Here is a 25951-nt window from a genome sequence, read left to right on the forward strand (position 1 = left end):
GTTGATTCCTGGTATTTCCTCGTTAGGTTTTCCCTCCGTCTATCCTTAAGATAAGGTAATAGATAATATAACAGTGTAACTTGTGTCTTCTTGGCTAATTTTACTTTTTATCAGAATGTAGTAACATTTTTGGGTTTGCTTTCAGATCAGATTTTATTAATATGCCTAAACCAGCTCATTTTGGTCTTTTCTATATCCCCCCCCCCCCCATCAACCAGTAGACTGTTGTTTGGGGTGTATCTCCTATAAGTATATGGACTGGTGTTTTTTTCTATACAGACAAGACACTGTCTTTTGACCAGAGAATTTAGGTCATGTACATTTATTGTATTTACTGCTAATTTGATTTGTTTATATTGTCTGCTTTTTATGTTGTTTGTTCCACTTTGTGGATTCTAATTTCTCTCCTTCCTTGACTTCTTTTTGATGATGATTATTTAAAAAATTTCTCTTGTTCTATTTTATTCAATTTTTCCCCTCCCACTCCTTTCTACTGTGATGGAAATTTTACACTCTATTTCTATTTCTTCATTGTTTACTGTAGAAATTTCAACTTGGAGACATTTCTTCAGGTGTTCTTCAGTGTCCTAAACTTTTTAAAAAGTTCACTTACTTTAAAATTCAATCTACAGTTTATTCTCCTAACAAATAAATACTTTAATACAGTATCTATTTACATCTTACATGCTTTCTTATATTTTATTTCCTTATTTATTTATCCCACTAATTAGACATTTTTATAGGATATGAAGAGCCAGCATTTATTTAGCTTTACCTAAAAATTTATTTTCTTTGCTGATTGTTCCTTCTTTTATCTCTGACTTTGCAAATAATATTATTTCTGTTTATCCTGGAATTTACCCCTTAGAAGTTTCTACAGGTAGTTAACTAAGTTTTTGTTTACACGAGACTCTATATTTGCATTCTTTTTTTGAAAGATGCCTTTGCTCTGTGTGTAAAGCTAAGTTGTTAGTAGTTTTCTATCAGTATAGTGTTGAAATGCTTGTATTGTGTTCTGCAGCTATAGAAGAGATAGTTCTAAGTCTAATTTTTCTTACTTTATAGGCAATCTATTCTTTTTGTCTGACTGCTTCAAAAAGTCATTTTTATGGAGATAAGCCTTATGAAGAATAAAATTCCTATTTTAAGTGTGTAGGCTAGTGAATTTTAATAAATGTAACCACAATTAAGATGTAGATCATTTCTTGAGTTCACATTGTGGTAATGAACTCGACTAGTATCCATGAGGATGTGGGTTCGATCCCTGGCCCTGTTCAGTGGGTTAAGGATCTGGCCTTGTCATGACCTGTGGTGTAGGTCATGGACATGGCTCGAATCTGGCGTTGCTGTGGCTGTGGCATAGGCTGGCAGCTCTAGCTCTGATTCTACCCAGAGCCTGGGAATTTACATGTGCTGCACATGTGGCCCTAAAAAGAAAAATATTTCAATCATTTCTATTCTTTTTAAAAATGTCCCTTTCTTCATTTTGTTTGAGAGAGTTCTAGTTACTGCATTCTTGCAAAACACATGATGTTGCTTGTCTTTTAAATTTTAGTCGTTCTATCCTGCTGAATAGCATTGAGAACTTTGTCTAGATACTCATGTTGCAACAGAAGAAAGGGTGGGGGAAAGATGTAATTGTAATGTATACATGTAAGGATAACCTGATCCCCTTGCTGTACAGTGGGAAAATAAAAAAAAATTATAAAAAAAAATTTTTAGTCGTTCTAATGGATGTGTAGTTACATTTTAGTGTGATTTTATGTTGTATTTCCTTAATGTCTAATACTGTTGAGCACATTTTCACGTGCTTAATGACCATTCATTAATCTTCTTTTGTGAACTGTCTTTTTAAATGTTTGCCCCCCCCTTTTAAGTTATTTTTTTAAGCACAATTTAAATTTGCAGAATAATCAAACAGATAGTATCCATGTCCGTCCCCTATCCCAGCCTTCTGCAGCTTCCGCAGTTGTTAACATCTTGCATTAGTGCAGTACATTTGTTACAGTTAAGGAACCAACACTATAGTACGTTTGTTACAGTTAAGGAACCAACACTGTCCTGTTTATTACTAACTGTGGTCCATTGATTCAGTCTTTGTGTTGTATAGTTCTATGAATTTTGACAAGTACATGATGACATTATAGTTTCATACAAAATAGTTTCCCATATGCTTCATCTGTCCACTCCTTCCCCTCCTCCCCCAGCCCTGGCGTGCACTGCTCATTGACTGTCTCTGTACCCTTGCCCTTTCCATAACGTCTTGCTGTTGAAATCATGCAGTATAATTTAGAGTGATTGCTTTCACTTAACATTTAAAATTTCCTCCATGTCTTTGTGTGACTTGATAGCTCATTTCTTTTTATCATTGAATAATATTCCATTGTATGAATATACAATAGTTTGTTTATCCATTTATCTTTTGAAGGATATCTTAGTTTTTGGCACTTACGAATAGAGGTGCTATAGATATTCGTGCACAAATTTACTCAGTTGGGTAAATACCTAGGACTATAACTGATGGGTCATGTAGTAAGACTATATTTAATTTTAGGTGGGATCATTTTATGATTTCACCACCAGTAAGTGTTCTTGTTGCTCTGTATCTTTGATAGCATTTGGTGGTGTCAGTATTTTGGATATTAGCCATTCTAATAGGTATATAGTAGCATCTCATTGTTACTTTAATTTGCATTTCCCAGATGACATAAGATGTTGAGCATCTTTTCATGTGCTAGCCATCCGTGTATCTTCTTTGTTAAGGTGTTCAACTTCTTCATTCATTTTTATTTTTTTGGCCATACCCGTGGCATGCAGAAGTTCCCAGGCTAGGTATTGAACCTGTGCCACAGCAGTGGCCTGAGCCACAGCAGTGACAATACTGGATCCTTAACCCGCTGAGCCACCAGGGAACTCTTCTTTAAAAATTAAAAAAGGAGTTCCTGTCGTGGCGCAGTGGTTAACAAATCCGATTAGGAACGATGAGGTTATGGATTCGATCCCTGGCCTTGCTCAGTGGGTTAAGGGTCTGGCATTGCTGTGAGCTGTGGTGTAGGCTGCAGATGTGGCTCAGATCCCATGTTGCTGTGGCTCTGGCGTAGGCCGGTGGCTACAGCTCCGATTGGATCCCTAGCCCGGGAACCTCCACATGCTGTGGGAGCGGCCCTAGAAAAAAGGCAAAAAGACAAAAAATAAATAAATAACAAGTTTTTTTACCCATTTTTATATTGGGTTATTGTTGTGTTTTAAGAGCTCTATACAGTTTAGATACAGGTTCTTTATCAGATAGATACAGGTTCTTTATCAGATATATTCTGCATATATTTTCTCTTAGCCTGTGGCTTGTGTCTGCTTTCTCTTGAGAGTGTTTCTGCAGAGCAGGAATGTTTAATTTTAGTAAAGTCCAATTTATTGATGTTTTTCTTTCATGGATTGTGCTTTTGGTGTTGTGTGTAAAAACTCATGCCAAGTCAAAAGCCACCTACATTTTCTCTTATTTAATAGACATGTTATTGTTTAGTATTATATAGTTAGGTTTATAACCCACTTTGAGTTAACGTTTGTGGAATGTATAAGGACTATGTCTAGATTCTTTTTTTACCAGTGGATGTCTAGTTGTTTTAGTACCGTTTTTTGGAGATTCTCCATTGAGTTGCTTTTGCTCTGTTGTCAATGATCAATTGACTGTGTTTGTGTGGGTTTATTTCCAGGCTTTCTATGCTATTCCATTGATTAATTTGTCTATTCTTTTAACAGTACCATGCTGGCTTCATTATTATAGCTTTAGAGTAACTCTTAAAGTTGGGTAATGTGTCTTTCAAATTTGTTATTCTCCTTTAGTATGGTGTTGGCCATTGTGGGTTTCTTGCTTTTCTATGTGAATGTTAAAATCGGTTTGGTGATATCCACAACACACTGGGATTTTGGTTGTCATTGCCTTGAATGTGTAGGTCAAGTTGGGTGGAATTGGTATCTCAACAGCATTGAGTCTTCCTATCTATGCATGTGGACTCTTTCTCCATTTGTTTAGAAATTCCTTAATTTCAATCATCACAGTTTCACTTTTCCACATAAAAGTACCGTACAGGAGTTCCCCTGTGGCTCAGCAGGTTAAGGATCCTATGTTGTCACTGCTGTGGCTTGCGTCACTGCTGTAGTGTGGGTTTGATCCCTGGCCCAGGAACTTCCACATGCCACAGGCGTGGCCAAATAGAAAAAAAGAAAAAGTATATATAGATACCATACATAGTTTGTTAGATTTATGCCTAAGTATTTTGTTTTTGGGTGGTGCTTATATAAATGGTATTGTGTTTGTTTTTAATTTCAAATTTCAAGTTTTAACTGCCAGTATATGGGAGTGCAGTCAACTTTTATATGTTAACCTTGTATGCTAAAACTTGGCTATAGTCACAGTAGTTTTAGAAGCTATTTTTTGGTGGTAGTTATTGATTCTTTGAGATATTCTTCATATTTCCTGCTATTGAAGTTTTAATGTCTTCCTTTCCAGTTTGTTTACCTTTTTCTTTTCTTTTTTTTTTTTTTTTTTGTCTTTTGTTGTCTTTTGTTGTTGTTGCTGCTATTTCTTGGGCCGCTCCCGCGGCATATGGAGGTTCCCAGGCTAGGGGTCAAATCGGAGCTGTAGCCACCGGCCTACGCCAGAGCCACAGCAACGCGGGATCCGAGCCGCGTCTGCAACCTACACCACAGCTCACGGCAACCCCAGATCCTTAACCCACTGAACAAGGGCAGGGACCGAGCCCGCAACCTCATGGTTCCTAGTCGGATTCGTTAACCACTGCGCCACGACGGGAACTCCTGTTTACCTTTTTCTTATTTCATGAGCTAGAAACTTTTGTAGGATGTTGAATAGGAGTGGTAAGAAAGAACATTCTTATTTTTTCCTGGCCTCAGGGGAAAGCATCTAGATTCTCACCATTAAGTATGAAGTTAGCCGTAGGTTTTTTGTAGATGTTCTTTATGAAGTCTAAGAAGTTTCTTCCAGTCCTAGTTTGCCGAACCTGATAGGTGGTGGATTTTTGGGAAATTCTTTTTCTGTATCTGCTGATATTGTCGTATAATTTTACTTTTTTTTTTGGTCTTTTTCCAGGGCCGCACCCGCAGCATATGGAGGTTCCCAGGCTAGGGGTCCAGTTGGAGCTGTAGCTGCCAGAGCCACAGCAACACCAGATCTGAGCCTCGTCTGCGACCTACACCACAGCTCACGGCAATGCCGGATCCTTAACCCACTGAGCAAGGCCAGGGATCAAACCTGCAACCTCATGGTTCCTAGTTGGATTCGTTAACCACTGAGCCACAACGGGAACTCCTAATTTTCCTTCTTTAGCCTGCTGTTGTGGTTGCTTTTGAATGTTGACCTACCTTGCATACCTGGAATAAATCCCACTTGGTCATGGTAGAATTCTCACTGTACATTTTTGCATTTTCCTTTCAGTCATTCTATTTTTAAACCTGGAAATTCCATTTTTAATTTTTAAATGTTTTCCACTTCTCTCATCATGATCACTTTCCTTTTTTTTTTTTTTTTCTTTTTCTTTTTTTCTTTTTAGGGCCGCATCCACGGCATATGGAGGTTTCCAGGTTAGAGGTTGAATCAGAGCTGTAGCTGCCGGCCTACACTACAGCCACAGCAATGTGGGATCTGAGACTCATCTGCAACCTATACCACAGCTCACGGCAATGCTGGATCCTTAACCTACTGAGCAAGGCCAGGGGTCGAAGCTGCAACCTCATGGTTACTAGTTGGCTTCGTTTCCACTGCACCACAATGGGAATTCATTTGCCTTTTTACTCCCTTCCCATACTTATAGTATATGTAATAACTGTATTTTGTAATAGTATTTTAATAGCTGTTTTCAGGTTATTCATTTCTGGTTTTGTTTCTGTTGACTATTTTCCTTTTGTGTGGATCACATTTTTCCTCCTAACATGTCTCTTAATTTTTATTGAATTGTAGACATTGTGAATGTTACATATTGTATTTGGATTTTGTTACTTCTTTTTTTTTTGGCTGTACCTGCCAGTTGTGGAAATTTCCATGCCAGGGGTTGAACCTGTGTCACAGCAATGACCTAAGCCATTGTAGTAACAAAGCTGGATCCTTAACTCTCTGTGACACAAGGGAACTTAATGGATTTTGTTATTTCTATTTGAAAGATGTTAAAGTTTATTTCGTTTAATAAGTTAATTGATGTTCGTATTAATACCTTTTAGCCTTTTTTTTTTAATGCTTTCTTAGGGCAAGTCTCTCATAGCTTTTCCTGGTGTTGATTCAACAAGTGTAAGTTAGGCTGTCTCTCTTAACCCTCTATATTTCCTATCTGTGAGTTCATAATTTGTATTTCATTTTACATCTGTGGCTCTTGCATGTGTGGTTTATACATTCGTGTAAATCCTTAGCATTTTAGGCAGGAGAGAGAAGTGATTTTATATGTATTTATAAAATATAATATTAAAGAATTTCACTGACCTCTGTGTAGTTTGATGGGACCAACTGCAGTGGTAGAGAGCTCTGTGAGGAGGCTCCCACAGGAGCCTGTGATAAGATAATGGTAGTTAGTATAAATATTGTCATAGTGGAGATAAAAGTGAAGAAACTGGTTTTTTTAAAAAATAAAGACTTCATAAGAGTTGCTTGCCATCAGGCAGTTGTACTCATTCCTGCACACACAGTCTGGGAACCTCTTACACAGAGTTCCAAGCAACACATTCACAAATACTCATGGGCGCATCGTATGTATAAATCTGAAAGTTTGTTCACAGTGGAATGAATAATGCTTCAGTATGCTTAAATCGTGAAATGTATTGCGGCAGCAAAAATAAATTATTCGCGGCTACTGCAATTAATTAATACATTTACGTAGTAACTATTATTTCGCATTCTGTTCTCCAGGTGCTCTTTTAGTGACTAGAGAAATAATAGCGAGGAAGGCAAAAAACTGCATCTTTGTTTTCAAAATCCTTGTTGCTTCAAACAATGTAGAAATTATTTATAGCAAGAATCATTAATGTTTGTTATTTTTGTTGAGTGGACTATTGAGTATAAGATAGTCACAGTTTTCAAATGTCAATCTATAGATCATTTGTTAACTAATAGCAGAAAACTGCATTTCATGGGGAAATTTAATGATACTATCTTTTTTCTTTGGCTTTACCCATGGAAGTTCCTGGGTCAAGAGTTGAACCTGCATCTCAGCAGTGACAACGCTGGATCCTTAACCCACTGAGCCACCATGGGAAATCTTAATGGCCAGTATCTTAATCAAATACCTAACTTTATCAAAGAAAAAAATGACAAATGGACACCCCGCCCCCTCGTTGTGTAACGTAATGTAAGAATGAGGGTATAGCATCAGTTACGTAGTATTTTTTAAAATTCTGAATCCCATCATGAGAAAACAGCCAGATAAATTCAAATTATGGAATAGTCTATGCAAAAACTACTTTGGATTTTTCAAAAATATCCCTGACGTGAAGGACACTCTTCCCCTTAAACTCCCCCCAGGCAAGTCAAAAGGTGCATGTCCTGTTTTACATTAATGGAGTGTGAAGGAGTATAATAAATGTAATACATACTGCTTGTATTTATAACTCTCATCTGGAGGTTTCTCTCCTGTCTGTCTTAGACTCTTTTCCCCTGATTCTTTTGTTTTCTCTTCTGAGGTCCCATTATCAGAGCCTATGCTGCCCATCTAGGGGCCCATCCTATTCTCTGAAGCAACTTTCACTTCCTTTTTACTCTGAACCTTTTCTTCAGGGTAATAAAAGTGTTTTGTAGTTGTGTTTAAAAGAAAACCAAAAAAAAAAAAAAAAAAGATATATATCTCTTTGACCCTTGAGAGATTTCCGGTCCGCTCCACCACATTGAGAATAGGACATATCCCAAGAAATACTTCCCCTTTCTCTTCTTTTTACTTTTCCTTCTCCATCAGTCATTATATTGTATGAAATTTTTATTCAAGAAACTGTAGGTGAAAAAATAAAATTCCTTATCATATGACTCATGATTGTTACCTTGTGAAGATGCCATTTCATCAGCCTTTAAGTTACCAGGTCGTGCCCCCATGTAAAGGGGCAGGTTTTGCTTGAAGTGGAAAGGTTATGTAGTATGTCTTTTGTAGCTCAATAATGGTGCAATCAGTTGGTCAAGAAAAATCGTTCCCTTAGGCTTGGAGTCCATAATAAAATGGGAAAGCACCTAAGCTCCTAGAGGTTTCCTTCATTCCGCTGTCATCCATATCCAAACTATCCACACATCATGCTGACTCTACCTCTGAACCAACTCTCAAGTCTGTCGGTTTCTCTCTGTTTTTACAGCCAAGTCCAGGTCACGGCTGTGTGTCCCCTGGACCACGGCAATAGCTTCCCAATCAGTCTCCGTCTTCCCACCTTTGCCCTTGTACAGTTCATACTCTGCAGAGCAGCCAAAGCGATCTTAAAAAATTAGGACTGCATTTATGGCCCTCTCCTATAGAACCTTCCCAACTTCTTCCTTCTGTCAGGAACATTCTGCCTTCATCACTTTTTCAGAGGACTTACTCTAGTTTGTCATTTAAGTCCAAGTTTAAATATCAGCTTTCTTAGAGGAGCCTTTTCAAAACCCTAATCACTCGGAATCCCATCCCTTTGTTGTTTTTATTATGGCAGTTACCACACACACACACACACACACACACACACACACACACACACACACACAGAGTTCTGTATAATAAACGCCATGAGAGCAGATCATCGTCTGAATTGTTCCATATTTGCATCTCCTGGAGCCAGATCAGTGTTTGGCTCGTAGTGTTTGTTCAGTCAGTATTTTTGAGTTAATAAGTGAGTATTGGACGGTAGCGGTACAGAGAGGATTTATGCTGCTTTATGGTGAAAAGGAAGACATTTAACATTTTCCTCGCTTAGTACTTAGTAGATTTCTTTATGGAGGCAGGTAAGGAATGGCGACTTCTTTGTGCCTGTCTGGAGGAAGGGGCAGTGTCTCTGGGTCTGGGAGGGTGCGGTCAGGTGCTGCGGAGCAGACGTCCAACGAGAGGATGGCAAACATGAGGAAAAACTTGCAAACCACACCAGAACCTGAGGTGGGTTTAAAAAAAATTTTTTTTAAATTTAATTTTATTATTTATTTATTTATTTTTAGGGCTGCACCCACGGCATATGGAGGTTCCCAGACTAGGGGTCTAATTGGAGTTGTAGCTGCCGGCCTACACCACAGCCACAGCAATGTGGGATCTGAGCCGCGTCTGTGACCTACACCACAGCTCAGGGCAACTCAGGATCCTTAACCCACTGAGCGAGGCCAGGGATTGAACCTGAAACCTCATGGTTCCTAGTTGGATTCGTTAACTAATGAGCCATGATGGGAACTCCAAAATTTTATTTTTTAAATTTTTATTTCTTTACTTTAGGGCCATACCCAGGGCATATGGAAGTTCCCAGGCTAGGGGTTGAATCGGAGCTGTAGCTGCCGGCCTACACCACAGCCACAGCAACTCGGGATCCAAGCCGCATCTGCGACCTACACCACCGCTCACGGCAACGTCAGATCCTTAACCCACTGAGTGAGGCCATGGATTGAACCTGCAGCCTTATAGATACTAGTGGGTTCATAACCTACTCAGTAACAGTGGTAACTCCTGTTTTTTTTTTTTTTTCTTTAAGCAATCCTTTCAGACCGGGAGATTTGTCTCCTTTTAAAAATCTTGGAGAATTTTGTTTTGTTGTGATAAGGAAGGTTGTCCTGTTTCAAACATATTTCATCCCAAGAATATAAAAATTAAAGAAATGTGTTCTAGAACAGAGGAATAAGTACTCCATAGATTATTTAAAAAATGTGAGCGAACATTAGTAGATATTTGAAACCCAGGATGGGAAAAGTGACGGGATAGCAATAGCCATCAGCTTGATCATTTCTCATTTTTCCAGGAGTGTCAACTTTTGACTGAATTTTTTTGCCTTTTTCTTCCACTTCCTGGAACCCCACATGACTTTCCATTATTAGAGCTGCAGACACAGTAAGAGAGTAGAGATGATGGACTGGGCTTTTTGCTAGTATTTAACATCGTCTGTGTGGAATATTCTTTTCCCTCTTTTTCAGATGGCTAGATCTCATTTCTCCGTGGCACTGTCTGAAATGTAATGACTTATTTGGCATACGAAATCGAATAGAATCCCTTACCATTATTTTATTTCCAAGCACAGCTCAAAAATTAGATTGAGCTGGTGGCTATCATGTCGCTAACTTGTACCAGTTTCTCCGTTCCTCCCAGTTGTTTAATATTTGGCCTGTTAGATTTTTGTCAGGGACTCCTCTGGGTCATATGTACTCACAGATCTAAGCTGCACTGTCTCCTCTGGGCGGGGGGAGGGCGGGCTTATTGTACTTAGTATATAGTGCCCCATTGCCCAACAATTTCCCACCTTGTTTGAACATATAATAATTTTTGGTGGACAAATTATTCTGTGTGTTTTGTTTTGCCATCTAGTTCCTGTTACCAAGAACAGTTTCCCAATCTTTTTTTTTTTGTCTTTTTAGGGCCGCACATGCGGCATATGGAGGTTCCCAGGCTAGGGGTCTCATGGGAGCTGCAGCCACCAGCCGGCCTACACCAGAGCCACAGCCACTCCAGATCCTTAACCCACTGAGCAAGGCCAGGGATCGAAGCCGCCACCTCATGCTTCCTAGTCGGATTCATTTCTGCTGTGCCGTGATGGGAACCCCCCCATCTTATTTTGCACCTCACAAATCCCCATGTGGTCCAGGGTTCATAGTAAATGACTCAGATGAGATGAACACTGGCATCGGAATACCTGCAATGTCCCTATTCCTCAGCGCGAACTGAAAATGCTAGAGCCGTGCGGTGGGGATCTCATACCTCTTGTGGTTTCTGGTTTATGTGGGTAAATAGTTTTTCTCATGGTGAATTGATAACATGTTTTGGTGAGGTGAAAAAAAAATACCTTCAGTTGTTTTAAAAGGGATTTCTCAAGCGCGCTGGTTTCTAATTTTTAGATAGTGTTTCTTCGCTGCTCCAATACAAGCTCCTTCTTCTTTAGTGATTTCAGTTTAATCCCTTTACGTGACATTCCGAGTGAGGCTGCAGCGCTGGGCGAGGCAGTCGCTGTTCTCTCGTCCTGCAACGGGGTGTGCAGCTTTCCCCCAGTTGATGTTTTCAGTTCTCTTTGCCTCTGCCCTCCGGCAGGTACTCCGTACCTCAGCTGAAGTATTTCAGTCATTTCTTAAACGTGTCCCATACTTCCCCATCTCTATTTTGTTTCTGCTCTTCTTGCCTGAACTGTTCTTATCCTGCTCATCCTGTATAGCCTTGTGTAAACGGCCCTATTTATGATATGCTTTTCTTAATCCCTTACCTTCCTATCATTCTCTTCTCTTCTGAATTCCGCTTGAGAGAGTTATTTGCATACTTTTCTTCTTTCTTCCTAGATGATGAGGCACCCAATGTGAAAACAGTGTGTTCACCTTTCTTGCTCATACCGCACTTAGCATTGCTTTTAAAATGCTCTCCCACATGCATGTAACCAACATCAGAATTTTTAAAATCAAATTAATTAGGAAACACTTGGGAGGCACGTGCCATTTTAACTAAGTTGAAGTTAAGGCTGATGGTTTGTGGTTTAGGGGCCAAAGGTCTGTGACATTTGGCCCCGTCTTCCCTTTTCCTCTAAGATCCTGTAGCTGGAGTTCAGTGCTGTTAGAGCATCGCAGGCCAGGAAGAGTCCTGTAAGGCTTCCTGACCTCCTCTCTCTTCAGAAAAGATTATAAACAAGTGGGCTCAGACAGGAGGGCCCTGACCCTAGTGTCGGAAACCCTCTGAACAGACGTCGCAGCTCCTCTTGATCAACCGTTATCGGAATTCATGCTGTCAAAATTTTACTTTATGCTAACTCAGCCAAATACTCAACTCTGTTTACCAACAGTTTTATTGTTTACTTATCTCTTATGAAACTTGGGCTGCAGATGTCCTTGGTTTGGGGCCTGACTTTGTATCTTGGTAGTAGTCCCTCTTCCAGGCATTTCATTCCCTGTTGTCAAGAGTGGAATCACGCGGTGGCTTCTCTGTCGATGGCCGTGGGCGTGTGGCTTCTGCTCCAGTCCCTAAGGGAACAGCCGTGGCAGGATTTTCCCCCAAACCGTCTTGTCAGTTCTTGCAGATAAAAGCTGTGGGAGTTCTCTGTATTTTTTCAGATGAAAATACCTCAAGTACCTTTTTTTAAAAAAGGGAATATAATTTGTTAGTCATGCAAACAGAAGTTTGGGAGAATCAGAAGAGTGTGTGTGTGTGTGTGTGAGTGAGTGAGTGAGAATGCTGTGTAAGTTGTTTCTTATGTCTTTGGTTAACTAATACTGTATCTACTTCCATTTTTGGAATCTTACTGTCATATTATTTATGTTCTTAACTTTTTATTTCATTACTGGGGAAATGTTATGCTTTTTCATACAAATAGTCCCTTTCTTTTAAAAGGTCCACTCATTTAAAAAATAGACGTTAAGATCGTTACACTGGTGTTATTTTCCTGACTTTAAGGAGAGGAACTTTTAAATAAATTAGTTATTGTCTTCCCTGTTATTGAACATGTGGTCAGTTGTCATGTTCATGCATCCAAATGATCAAAGTCTGAACTTCTGTCTAATTCTTCCCTGCTGTTAGGCTACCCTGTCATGATCAAGGCCTCAGCAGGTGGTGGTGGGAAAGGCATGCGAATCGCTTGGGATGATGAAGAGACCAGGTGAGATTCTGTCCAAAATATACTTTTGATGAAAATTGCAGTTACTGGAGTTTTATTAAACTGACAAGTAAACAGATACCAAAAGCATAATGGAATAATTACAATAATCCTTTAATTTGACTCTTCTAGATGGGGAAAAAATTGAAATTTTGCAGAAAACTTATTTATATTTTGATGACGATTACCCTATTATAGAGAGAGAGTTACTTTCTTAGGCATTAATAAAGGATCGTCTTTTTTGTACAGTGTATTTTAAAAAATTATAGTCATGATTCTTTCCTCTAGGCAAAAATTAACTAATATTTGGCTGTACAACTCAGAAAGTGGTCAAAGATTTGAACCAAATGTATTTGAAAGCAGTTGCCATTGCATCTGTTGGTGGATTTCTCAGCATGCATTTGCTTTCCTTTGCTTGGCTATGAAAGTAGTGAAGTACTTTGATAATTTTATAGTGTGAAAAACATTTCCTTTTGAATTTGAAATTATTGTTATGTCCTTTATAAGCAGTGCACTCTGTTGTAAATTTAGAGCACTTTCTTAGTTTCGAAAATCACAAGAAACTTTTAAAACAAGATTTAAAAAACCCAATGTATTGATAGCGTGGGAACTCTATTCAGATTTGTATTACCTAGTTCCAAGTTTGGCAGTAAGAGAGATTTATGTCTTTTTTTTTTTTGAGGAAGGGAGATGAAAAAAATGACTGGATTATTACCATTAATGCTGTCTTTCCTGCCTTTTCTACCCAGAAGTAGCTTGGTCTTCCAAATGGGTAGTTCTGTTTTCTCCTTTTGCTTTTCTTCTCACACCCTGAAATTTCTGAGAGAGGAATCTTCAAGTAAGCCATCTCTGTTGAGATGATCAAACATGGGACACTATTTGTTGTAATAATACATGATCCTTATTTAAAAATTTTGTTCTGTATCCTCTGTTAGTTTGGGGAAAATGAAAACTTTGGGAAAATGGGGAGATCAGCCCCAAACACCTATATATTTGTCTTGGAGAGTCACCAGCTGTGGACGGCATCCTGCACTGCACTTTGTCCGCCCTCCCTCCCTCCTTCCTTGAGGAAGACTTTTTTTTTGCATAATCCACAAACATTTCAACCTTCTTCGGAAGGAAATCTTAGTAGCCATTAATTGCTTTATCATTTTATCCTGAGGTGTGTCTCCCTCTTGTAACATGTGCCCTAAGCTTCTTCAGGGAAGTAGCATCTATGACTTATATTACAGTCTTCAGAACATCTGAAAGATTTTAAAGCGTATAGTATGTGTTGTTATTGTATGATAAATGGTGAGAATCATGAAGGTTGTTGGAAGAAGACTCAGGTATTTTCCTACGAATCTCTGGCTTTTCCTTGTCTAAGTATAAATGAAGTGTGTGTGTGTGTGTTTAAATTGACCACGTGTACATTTTGGAGTACCCCCAGGAGGCTCTAGATGCTGGGGGGAAGTTTCTGTTTTATGTCTGTATTTCCATCACATGTATATGCACCAGGCACATAGTTTCATGACTAGTAAATATTTATTGACTGAATGGATTACTGAGTGCCACAGATGACCTCATGCAGGTTTCCGCGAGCTCCAGAGCATGTTGGTAATGCTCTTAGCCTTGATACGTAATTTATTTGGGTGACTTTGATTTTTATCTTTTGGTGTTTTTGGTCTAAGTGCAAAATGAAAACTCTAAAATCATTAGAGCAGAGACAGTCTGTTAGTTAAGTGCTATGCTTTTTCTTTGTGAATCATTGTATTCCATCTAATAAAAAGATGATTATATGGTATTGAAAACAGCGATTCCTTGTGCTTTAGTTTTCTCAAGGTTTGTAGTCTCCTGAGGTCTAAACTGCTTTCCCTTAAATCAGGAAAGTAATGGAGGACTAAGAAAATGTGATACTTTTTCTCTGAGAATGTTGAGAAATGGTAATTTTTGCAGTGTTTGGAAATTTATCTTCTAGTCGGTGTTTACCTGCAATGTTGTATTTTTCAAGCACACGAACAAAAGAGATGGAGTGTTTGCAAGTTAAAGACTTAAAAGAATTTTAATGTTGAATATTAAAATACAGGTGTGTAATCTGAAAATTAAGAAACTAATTACTTCCATGTAAAAGGAATTACATTTTATACTCTGGATATATCTATGAAGGGAAAACAACACACTCAGTTAGTTTTAGATAAGCAAATTTGAGTTGTTCTGTTTTGGCCATGCCTGTGGCATGTGGAAGTTCCTGGGCCGGGGATGGAACTTGTACCACAGCAGCAAACTGAGCTGCTGCAGTGACAACATCAGATCCTTAACCTATTGTGCCACAAGGGAACTCCTAGTTTGAGTTTTTAATAGATTGTCCAAATGAACTCCCTTCAAAGTGTGATTTTAGTAAGCATATTTTAATAATGGAAGTATTAAAGCACTTGGAAGTAAAATACATAAAGCAATAATTAAATCCGTGTTTTTATTTTAAACAATCAAACTTTAAAAATTATTACTTTGGGGCAGTTTTTAAGGATGGTAAAACTGTGGTGATCTGTGTGGATGTGTGGAAGGCAATTGGTTTTAAATGCATATTTACTGTAGTGTATTTGCATTGGAGTAAGGAGCTTTGTGGTGTGTGGAAGGTCATCTCAGACTGCTTAATAAAGTGTTACACTAGGAAAATAAGCAAACAAATCAATAAAGTTGTGTATTTCAAATATCAGGAAATCTTGAGCCTTCTATTGTTTTCCCTCTGAGTATACATGCGTCCTGGCTTTGCCCCAGTTGTGCAGTTGGCTAGGTCCTTTACATTTTTGTATGCATCTTCTGACTGCTTTTTTTTTCTTTTCTTTTTTGGCCACCCAAGGCATTTGGAATTCCCAAGTCAGGGATCAGATCCGAGCCACAGCTGCCACCTGTGCTGCAGTTGCGGCAATGCCAGATCCTTAACCCACTGTGCTGGGCTGGAGATGGAACCTCTGTCCCAGCTCCAGAGATGCTGCCATTCCAGTTGTGCCACAGTGGGAGCTCCCATCTTCTGATTTGTGAGTCACACGGATTTATATTATAAATTTCATTAGTGGGATTAAGGTATATTAGAGTTGAATAAATGCAGTTTTATATGATTTGTATGGTTTATTTAAAATATCTCATTTTCAACATTGGGTGAAATAAGTATTGGTATTTCTGTTTCCATGAAAATCTAGGATCAATTAATTAAAGCATTCACCAAGAGTCACAAGGCTAGTGAGTGAAAGAGCTATTGTTCATCCAAAACTAATTTAGTTATTTGTACATTAAGTGAATTTTCCTTTGCTTTTTCTTGGAAATGAGCAAAAATAAACCTTTAATTAGCTTGATTTTATACTAAGGGCTGTATTTGTTTTGTGTTTGTTTGTTCTGTTTTTCTTTTCAGGGATGGTTTTAGATTTTCATCGCAAGAAGCTGCTTCCAGTTTTGGCGATGATAGGCTACTAATAGAAAAATTTATTGATAACCCTCGTCATATAGAAATCCAGGTTGGTACATTTTAAGGAGTTTTCGAATTATTATGACTTTAAAATAATATCACTTATTCCTGTTGGAAACACATCCTTTCTTACATTTAGAATGATTGTAGGGAGTTCCTGTCGTGGCGCAGTGGAAACGAATCCAACTAGGAACCATGAGGTTGCAGGTTCTTTCCCTGGCCTTGCTCAGTGGGTTAAGGACCCAGCATTGCCATGAGCTATGGTGTAGATTGCAGATGTGGCTCGGATCTGGCGTTGCTGTGGCTGTGGTATAGGCCAGTGGGTATAGCTCCAATTGGACCCCTAGCCTGGGAACCTCCATATGCTGCAGGTGTGACCCTAAAAAAAAAAAAAAAAGAATGATTGTGAATTATTCTGATATGTTTGGATAAGTATGAAATAGAGAATGTACATAAGTTGATTGCCTCCCTTTGGTGACTGGCATACTTTTTTCAAAGTGCCAGAATGTTATTTAGATGGGGAATGACAAAAGCCCAGCTCCAGAAAGCCCTAGTCACAGTTTGTCTGTCCAGGCTGAATACATTCCACCGAGAGGCCCATTCAGTCCCCTTCTGAGATTGGACCATTTCAGGGCACTGTTAAAAGAAAAGTACCTGACCTGGACTCCTGTATCATTTCAGTTCACACATGTCTGGATGGCTCATTGTGGCAGGCATTCTGCTAGGGGCTGGCTGTATAGAGATGAATAAATCATTTCTTTTACTCCGATTAAGATTTTGTATTACTTTTGCTGCTATTTAGGGCTGCACCTGTGGCATATGGAAGTTCCCAGGGTAGGGGTTGAATTGGAGCTGCTTCTGGACTACACCACAGCCACAGCAGTGCGGCATCCAAGCTGCACCCGTGACCTACACCACAGCTCACGGCAACGCTGGATCCTTAACCCACTGATCGAGGGCAGGGATTAAACCTGTGTCCTCATGGATACTAGTTGTGTTTGTTACCACTGAGACACAAAGGGAACTCCCAGAGATTAAGATTGTAATCTAACTGTTAAAATGGTTGTGGGGATGTGGGTTTTAGCAAGATAAAATAGATTTTCTGAAATAAAACACAGAAGAGGAAAACCTTGCTGAAGTATTCCTTTTTCCGTCAGAAATGCCTTGTGCTAATTTTACGTATTATGACTATGAATTGATATGTAACAATCAAAACGGAGATGACACTGCAATAAATACCCACCATTCAACAAGGGAGAAAAGGGGACATGCATTGTGTACCCTGGTTCTTAGCAGTTGAAGACCAGCAGGTGAAGTTGAGAGAGATCCCGTAGGAGATTTTTGTGATGATTCTCGTGAGAGATGGTGGCAGCTTTGGCCGGGGTGTAATGGAGTTGGTGAGGTGTGATTGAGTTCTGAATATTTTGTGAAGGTAGACCAGATTTTCTGAGAGATTGGATGTGATGTATAAGAAAAAATAAGGCATCAAAGGTAGTTTTAGGGTTTGGGCCCGAGGGTTTATAAGAATGGGACTATCTCTGTCTTTTGTTGAGATGGGGAAGACTATGAAGACTATGGGGGGAGAAAAACAGGGTAGGATGATGGACAAATGAAGGCTGAGATCCCCGTTAGATGTCCAAATGTAGGTGTTGTGTAGACTGCTGGATTTTTAAGTCTGTAATTTCGGGGAGATACTTGGGCTGCCCTTCCTGTAAGATGCTGGAGGCAAAACTGACTTTCCCCCTTTTCTGTACTCCCCATCTAGCACGCACTTGTGCCATGAGAAGGCCGCTTACGTCATTATAGCTTTAGCTCTCTGACTTTCTTTTTATTTTTTCTCTCTCAAGGCTGTACTTGCGCCACATGGAGGTTCTCAGGCTAGGGGTCCAATTTGAGCTACAGCTACCAGCCTCCGCCAGAGCCACAGCAACATCAAATCCGAGCCACGTCTGCGACCTGCACCGCTGCTCATGGCAACGCCGGATCCTTAACCCACTGAGTGAGGCCAGGGATCAAACCTGCAACCTAATGGCTCCTAGTGGGATTCGTTTCTGCTGTGCCACGATGGGAACTCCCATATTTTCTTAAGTTTTAATTAATTAATGTTAGGTAATCTGTGCACATGGTAAGGGATATTTGATGAAAAGTAAACATTCTTTCACCCTGGTCTGCACGTCCCCGGTTTCTGTCCCTAGAAGCAGGCACTGTTGCTGTTTTTGAATATCCTGCCGTAGTCCGTGAAGTGTGTGTGTATAATGTGTATATCTATATCTATAGATACAGATATAGATACATAAAACTTATTTTTTAAAATCACAACCTAGCGCATTCTCTGTCCTTTCTCGTGCCGCAACTGTGCTGGCAACGGGAATGGGACTGCTCTTTGTGGTTTAAACCAGTGTTTCTCAACTGGATGCGGAAGGGCTTGCATTATCTGGAGCAGTCTACTATGATGAAGCTTTTTTCAGCAAGCAGTATATCTGGGAGATTTTCCATATTCAGTAATGCATATCTGTAAAGGGCTGTATTAAAAGTTTTAAAAAACTCACGATGCATGATTAGTTTAAGCATTAACTCCATTTACAAGCACTTTTTATTATTTAGTCTCTTTATTTGTTTAGTGGAATAAATCATTGTCTTTTTTTTTTTTTTTTTTTTTTTGGTCTTTTTAGGGTTACACCTGCGGCATGTGGAAGTTCTCAGACCAGGGGTCGAATCGGAACTGTAACTGCTGGCCCGCACTACAGCCACAGCAGCTTGGGATCCGAGCTGCATCTGCGACTGACACCACAGCTGTGTTAGTGCCGAATCCTAAACCCACTGAGGCCAGAGATCGAAGCCACGTCCTCATGGATACTAGGAGGGTTCTTAACCCATGGAGCCACAACGGGAACGTCCATTGTCAAATTACTTTTATTGAATGCCTGGTACATGACGGAGCTTTTTAAAAAGACCTGCAAGACTACACAGACTTTAGAGAAAACAAACTTGACTGTGTATATATGAATCTAATAGTTTACAATTGGAAATGTTTCTGAGAATTCTTGGTTATTGTGGCTTTATTTCTTAGAGACTACTTTCACTTCCATGTCAACTAGAAAAAAAAGGGGTAGAATAAATTTAATTTATAAAAATATTTCTAGATTACTTCATACAGTCACTTTTGAGTCTTAGAAATAAAATCCCAATTAATTTTCATTTCATTATTGTAATGTTTTCCTTTGAAAGCATTCTTGAGGTTTAGATAGGTTTTATTTCTAAAAATTAACTTTGCAGTCCTATATTAACTATTTGTCTTATAGTTTATTATACTTGTTATAACCGTGGTCTTTTTTGATTTGATGTTTTCAGCAGCCATATAAAACATTGAGATGATATTATCTGCGATTTATAATTCATGAGGATACAGAGTGACTTGCCCAAAGAGGTTGCATAGCTGTTTTGAGCTTAAATTAGTGCCTAGTCCTTTGGCTTCTGTAATAACTTTTACCGCTGTGAACGTAATATATGTGTTCAATAATATGTACTCCTTAATCGTTAAGAGATTAATCTCTTCCTGAAAATCAAATGTTATGTGCGAAAACATCAACAAAGAGCCTGTTTTAGAGTTGCCAGATTTAGCTAATAAGATATATGTTAAGTTCGAATATCAGAATTACAGTGTTTTTTGCTTTTTTTTTTTTAAGTAAATGTATGTCCCATTCAGTATTTGGGATATATTTTTATTAAATTTTTCATTAAAATTAAAAACCCCTGCTTATTCTCATTATTACAAATGGAAAAAAGCCTAATGTTATATATTAACCCCACACCTTTTACCAGTTTGTTACAGCAAAAATAAAGCACAGGGAAAATATCTATATATAAGTAACAGACTACATATTGGATGTAAATGAAATAGCATTTTCTGATCAATGACATTATAATATTGACACCAAACAGCTGTTTGTAATAACACTCTCGTAAGCACCATCGGCATCTAGAATATATTCCTTTTATTGACACTCAGTGTCTTCCACAAAATTGATGCAGTGGGCCCTGGTACTTTACCCAGTATATTGGAAATGTAATGTGAAACTTTTTTTCTCAAGTCTTCAAAAAAAAAATAATAATTTGTTGAGTTTTGGGATGTTAAATATAAAAATTCCCTCTACTAATGTCAACTAAAAGAGGACTGTATTTGAGAGGTGCAAATGTTTTATGAGGGTTGCGTATTAAAAACCAAGGGATGAAGTTCCTGCTGCAGCTCAGCAGCTTAAGAAGCAGACATGGTGTCTGTGAGGATGCGGGTTCAATCCATGGTCTCCTTCAGCGTTGCCACAAGCCGTGGCATAGGTTGCGGATGCAGCCTGGATCCTGTGTTGATGTGACTGTGGCATAGGGTGCGGATGCAGCCTGGATCCTGTGTTGATGTGACTGTGGCATAGGCTGCAACTGCAGCTCCGATTGGACCCCCAGCCTGGGAACTTCATGTACTGCAGGTTTGGCCATAAAAAGGAAAAACAAAAAACTCAGGGGTGTTGCATGGAGGCCATGTCTGTTGGGCACGTATGCCATGATGTGGCTGTATAATTTTTCACGTGGTATTATTGTTCTTTCAGGTTTTAGGGGATAAGCATGGGAATGCTTTGTGGCTCAATGAAAGAGAGTGCTCAATTCAGCGAAGAAATCAGAAAGTGGTGGAGGAAGCGCCAAGGTGAGAGCTTCTTCCAAGGAAGATTTATAGTAGTCTGAGTTAATATATTTCTTTCCCTTTTTATTAGCTTAAATTGCTTTAATAGTAGTTGTGGAATCTACTAATGTGTATATATTAAAAATTTTCTTTATTGAGGTGTGATGACACATACAGTTGTCTCTTGAACAGCTCACTTGTTAGGAGGGCTGACCCTCCACAAAGTTGAAAATTGGAAAATCCGAGTACAACTTAAAGGGTGCTGTCCGCATCCACGGCTTCTCCGTATCTGCGGTGAACTAAGCCCAGACCGTGCAGTGCTGTCACATATGTTATTGGACGTGTACGTGGATCCTCACAGTTCAAACCTGTGTTGTTTAGGGGCCAACTGGAGTATGTTAGTTTAACGTTTACAACATAACGATTTGATACTTGAATATATTGTGAAATGATTACCGCAGTAAGTCTAGTTAACATCCATCACCATACACAGTTGCAGAATTTTTTTTTGTACTGAGAACTTTTACGATCTCCAGTCTTAGCAACTTTCAAATATGTGGTACAATATTATCATATAGTTACTGTGCTGTGCATTATGTCTCCAGGGCTTATTTATTTTGTAACCGGAAATACATACCATTTGCACCCCCTCGCCCCCAACCATCAGTCTGATTTCTGTATCTATGAGCTGGTTGGATTTTTTTTTAAGATTCCATGTATAAATGAGGTCATACGGAATTTGTCATTTTATGACTTATTTCACTTAGCATAATGCCTGTAAAGTCTATCATGGTGTTGTAAAGGGCAAGATTTCAGTCTTTTTTTATGGCTGAGTAATATTCGCGCACGCACGCGTGCACACACACCGCATTTTCGTCATCTGTATGTCACTGCACACTGGGGCTGTTGCCGTGTCTTGGCTGTTTTAAACAATGCTGCAGTGGACGTGGAGGTGCAGGTGTCTGTCTGTTCAGCGTGTGTTTTCGTTTTCTGTAGATGAATATCCAGAAGTGGAGTTGCCGGATCATATGGTAGTTCTGTTTTTAACTTTTTTTCCCCTTTTATAGGGCTGCACCTGTGGCATATGAAGTTCCCAGGCTAGGGGTCGAATTGGGGCTGCAGCTGCCAGCCTACACCACAGCTCACCGCAGTGCCAGATCCTCAACCCACTGAGCGAGGCCAGGGATTGAACCCATGTCCTCATGGATGCTAGTTGGGTTCATTACCACTGAACCACAATGGGAACTCTTATTTTTAACGTTTAAAGGAACTTCCATACTGTTTTCCACTAGCAGTGGCTGCACCAACTTACATTCCCGCCAACGGTGCCCGAGTGCTCCCTTTTCTTCACATCTTTGCCAGCACTTATTTCTTTCTTATCTTTTTGATAATAGCCGTCCGACCAGGTATGAGGTGATTTCATTGCAGTTTTGGTGTACATTTCCCTGATAATCAGTGATGTTGAACACATTTTTTATGTACCTTTTGGCGATCTGTGTGTTTTCTTTTTTGGCTGCCTCGCGGCATATGGACGTTCCTGGGCCAGGGATCAGATCCGAGTGACATTTGCAGCCTATACTACGGCTACAGAAATGCTGGAACTTTAACCCACTGTGCTGGGCCAGAATTGAACTGGTGTCCCAGTGCTCCAGAGAGGCTGCCAATCTCATTGTGCCACAGTGGGAACTCCTGTGTTTTCTTTTTTAAAATGTCTGTTTAGATCTTTTGCCCATTTTAAAATCAGATTTTTTTTTTTTCTCTTATTGAGTTGTATGGATTCTTTTATTCAGTAGTTTTCCTTTTCATTTTGTTGGTAATTTCCCTTGCTGGGCAGAAGCTTTTTTTAATTTGAAGTGGTCTTGATGTGTATTTTTATAATTAAGGATTCGCTTCTTGGAGTTCCTGTTGGGGCTCAGTGGTTAATGAATCCGACTAGGAACGATGAGGTTGTGGGCTCACTCCCTGGCCTTGCTCAGTGGGTTAAGGATCCGTCGTTGCCTTGAGCTGTGGTGTAGGTCGCAGATGCGGCTTGGATCCCGAGTTGCTGTGGCTCTGGCGTAGGCCAGTGGCTATGGCTTCGATTCAACCCCTAGCCTGGGAACCTCCATATGCTGCGGGAGCAGCCCATGAAATGGCAAAAAGACAAAAAAAAAAAAAAAAAAAGAATTCGCTTCTTGATCTTTCTCAGTATTTCAGTACATGAAAGTAAGAGAAAACTTGAAAAAGAAGTTGAGGTTTTATTAGGTAGAGGAAGTTGTTGGTGGATAACCACCTCTGCCTCCATAGGCTTCTAGGCAGTGTAGAGCCTGTTGGTGTGTTTGGACATGTGGAATTTCTGGAATACATACCTTTTAGGCTCTTCTATTGGCAAAAGTATCATAAAGTTGATCCTGAATTTCCTTGGGTTATGCTACCATGAAAAGGCTTTTGGGGCATGGTTCTCAGAGATTCCTTGATTCTTCAGAACTATTTGGGGCTCTTCTCCAAGCCCCCTTTCTTGTATTTGGTATAGCAATTTTATGGAACTTCATTTGTCATTTGATGCTAGGTTGGTATTTATATATATTTTGGGTTTCTTGTAGTTCTTAAAAATCTCCAGTTGAATGAAGGTTGGTATTTTTAATAACCAGGCAGTAAAGAATATAGCCCATTGTAGCTTTAATCAGTGTAGCCAGTGTACCTTGATAAAAGTGTGTGTATGTATAATTTCTGAAAAGAGTAGGCCTGAATAGGAGTGAATTTTTAAGCACAGAGTAATAGTAAAAACCAAATCCTACTTTAATTGTATTAGTTTCTGAAAATATGGTATGGTGTAGTGGTTTGAAAACATGGTTCCCAAATCTTTTGCTGCTTCTTTTGTGGGGGAGTGAAGGGCGGAATCTCCCGCCCTGATTCTGTGCTCTGTGACTGCTTGACCGAGAGACTACGAGAATTGATGCTGTGCCCAGGCCTTACCAATCTGCCAGTTTCAGCTTCCTGTCTGCTGGGACACCTACCCTTACAACCGGCCACCATGCTGTGGAGAACAGCCCATTGAAGCCTATACGGGCTGTAGCCCTGTATGTCTTGGCCCAGGGCCAGGCCGTAAGGCGACAGGGGTAAGAGAAGCCAGCAGGAGTGTTCTCCCTGTGTCTGTAGGAAGAGTCCTAGAACCTGCAGTGTTGTTTACCTGGCAGTGATCAGAGGTTAGGCACTCTGCTCGGGAGGCTGGGGAAAGTCTTTTTCCCGAAGTAACCGTGTACTCAGCTAAAATTCTAGTTGAATGAAGAAGGGGGACGAGGGATGCTGAGGGAACAGGCATCATCCCTGTCACACCACTTTTGCAAGCTTGTGTTTTCTTCTTAACTCTTCGAATATAATTAACTTTCTCTTTTTATTCAAAAACTACTCACTGGGATAGAAACCTTTCACAGACTGAGACCCTGGAGGCATGATTTTTGTTTCCTTTCTTTCCCTAGAAATGTGAGGTCTTCATATGAAAATCTCACCTATTAATTGAGGGAACAACCTGAAGACAACTGAAAGCAGGAGGAAGTAGAAAAACCAGAACTGATTGTTAAGAGTGATTTGATATGTGTTTGTGTATTGTGAAATATTAAAGTAAATGGAATATGCAGTTTTCAGTTCCTAGAATAAGACTCTACCTCTGTTCTTTGAGTGCAGTGATGAGCTTGCTTGCAGCTCTGAGTGTCACTCACTAACAATTCGTGACCAGGGAAAGAACAAAACCAAACAGGACAAAAATAGTCTTAATCAAGTGCACCTGAGACTATCCAAGTGTTGCGATTTGGTTGCATTAATTCAGTTATTGTTGAAATGTCATTTATACCTTTATCTATTAGGTTAATGCGTATCTGTTATGATAGGTAAATAAGATTTGTAACACCCGAGTCTAATGGTGGGCCCTCATTTCATCAAAAGGGAGACAGTAGGAAGTATACTTCCATCTGTGAAGTATTCTTGCCTCCCCCTCAACCAATCAGACTACTTCTCTTCAACGTTCTAGATCTAATTAGCAGTTTATAAGAAATAGAAATATAATATTGACGTTAAAAGACATTATGGAGTTGTGTACAGAGGAATGAGACAGGAAAATGACAGATGCTTGGTTTAAAAAAAAGGACTTTACAGGTTAAAAGAATCATGAAGATGCAAAACCAATCAAATGCAGTGCCTAGACCTTATTTGGATCCTTATTCAAAGAAATTAGCCATAAAAAACTATTTATGAGATAGTCTAGGAAAGTTGTATACTAACTCTTAAGAGGTTCTTGCTAATTTTTAAGGTGTGATTATGTAACAAAAGAGTACTTATCTTACAGAAACATATGGAAGTTTTTATAGAAGAAGTGATACTAATTTAGGATTTGCTTTAAAATTAAAAAAAATTGAGTGGGGCTGGTAGAAAATTGGACATGCAACATAGACAAAATAAGAGTAGCTGTATAGTAATAATTGTTACCCATGGGGAACGTACATGCAAGTTCCTTATGCTGCTCCATAATAAAAAGTTTATAAAATGTCATCTAAATCTTATACATTTGAGGATAATTTTAATCCACAAATAGAAAAGTAGTCAATGTTTTGTTTCTCAGAGCCTTTCTTGCATAGAAGCAAAATTTGTGAAAATGCAGAAATGCTTCGATAATATTCTTTTCAGGATTCATTGAAACTCTTTGGCTGCTAGAAGGTGCTTTTTTATTGTGAAACAAAAGTTTTGAGGATTTATTAGATGTACAGTTGATTCTTGTTATTAATGGGAGTTATGTTTTATAAAGTCACTGTGAATACTGAATTAATAAATACTGAAGCATTGCTCCCAGGGTGGGACAAGGAGGGAATACAGAGTTAGGTTTCTGTGAGCCTCTAGTCCGAACGTTTTCATCAACTGATTAATACATAACCTTGTATTATGTGTGTTTCTGTTGAAAGACACCTTACTTAATACCTGCTGTCGATTCATTGCTGTTGAGCTCACAGCCCTGGCCAGCAGAGCACTGATGCCTGCCTGAAGCAAGTTCATCTAACACACATTTTCTCCCTAAATCACATCTCCCAATCCTACTTGGAGAA

General features: G+C 39.3%; 1 protein-coding gene across 6 annotated transcripts in view; it reads left to right on the plus strand.

The window, feature by feature from the left end:
• PCCA (propionyl-CoA carboxylase subunit alpha) overlaps positions 1 to 25951 on the plus strand; it is a 365469-nt gene that overhangs the window by 133523 nt on the left and 205995 nt on the right. For all 6 annotated transcript variants that reach the window (XR_014818834.1, XR_014818833.1, NM_001444590.1 and 3 more), the window contains 3 exon segments: positions 12690 to 12768; positions 16154 to 16256; positions 20809 to 20903. Coding sequence is in view for 4 of the 6 variants with exons in the window: in NM_001444590.1 (NP_001431519.1) it covers positions 12690 to 12768; positions 16154 to 16256; positions 20809 to 20903 (277 nt within the window). In the remaining 2 variants the exon portion in view is untranslated.

Source organism: Sus scrofa, chromosome 11 (genome assembly GCF_054392235.1).
Source record: "Sus scrofa isolate SSC_HxYL_T2T_F1_AM1 chromosome 11, Sscrofa_HxYL_maternal_Yorkshire_Landrace_v2.0, whole genome shotgun sequence".
NCBI lineage: Eukaryota > Metazoa > Chordata > Mammalia > Artiodactyla > Suidae > Sus > Sus scrofa.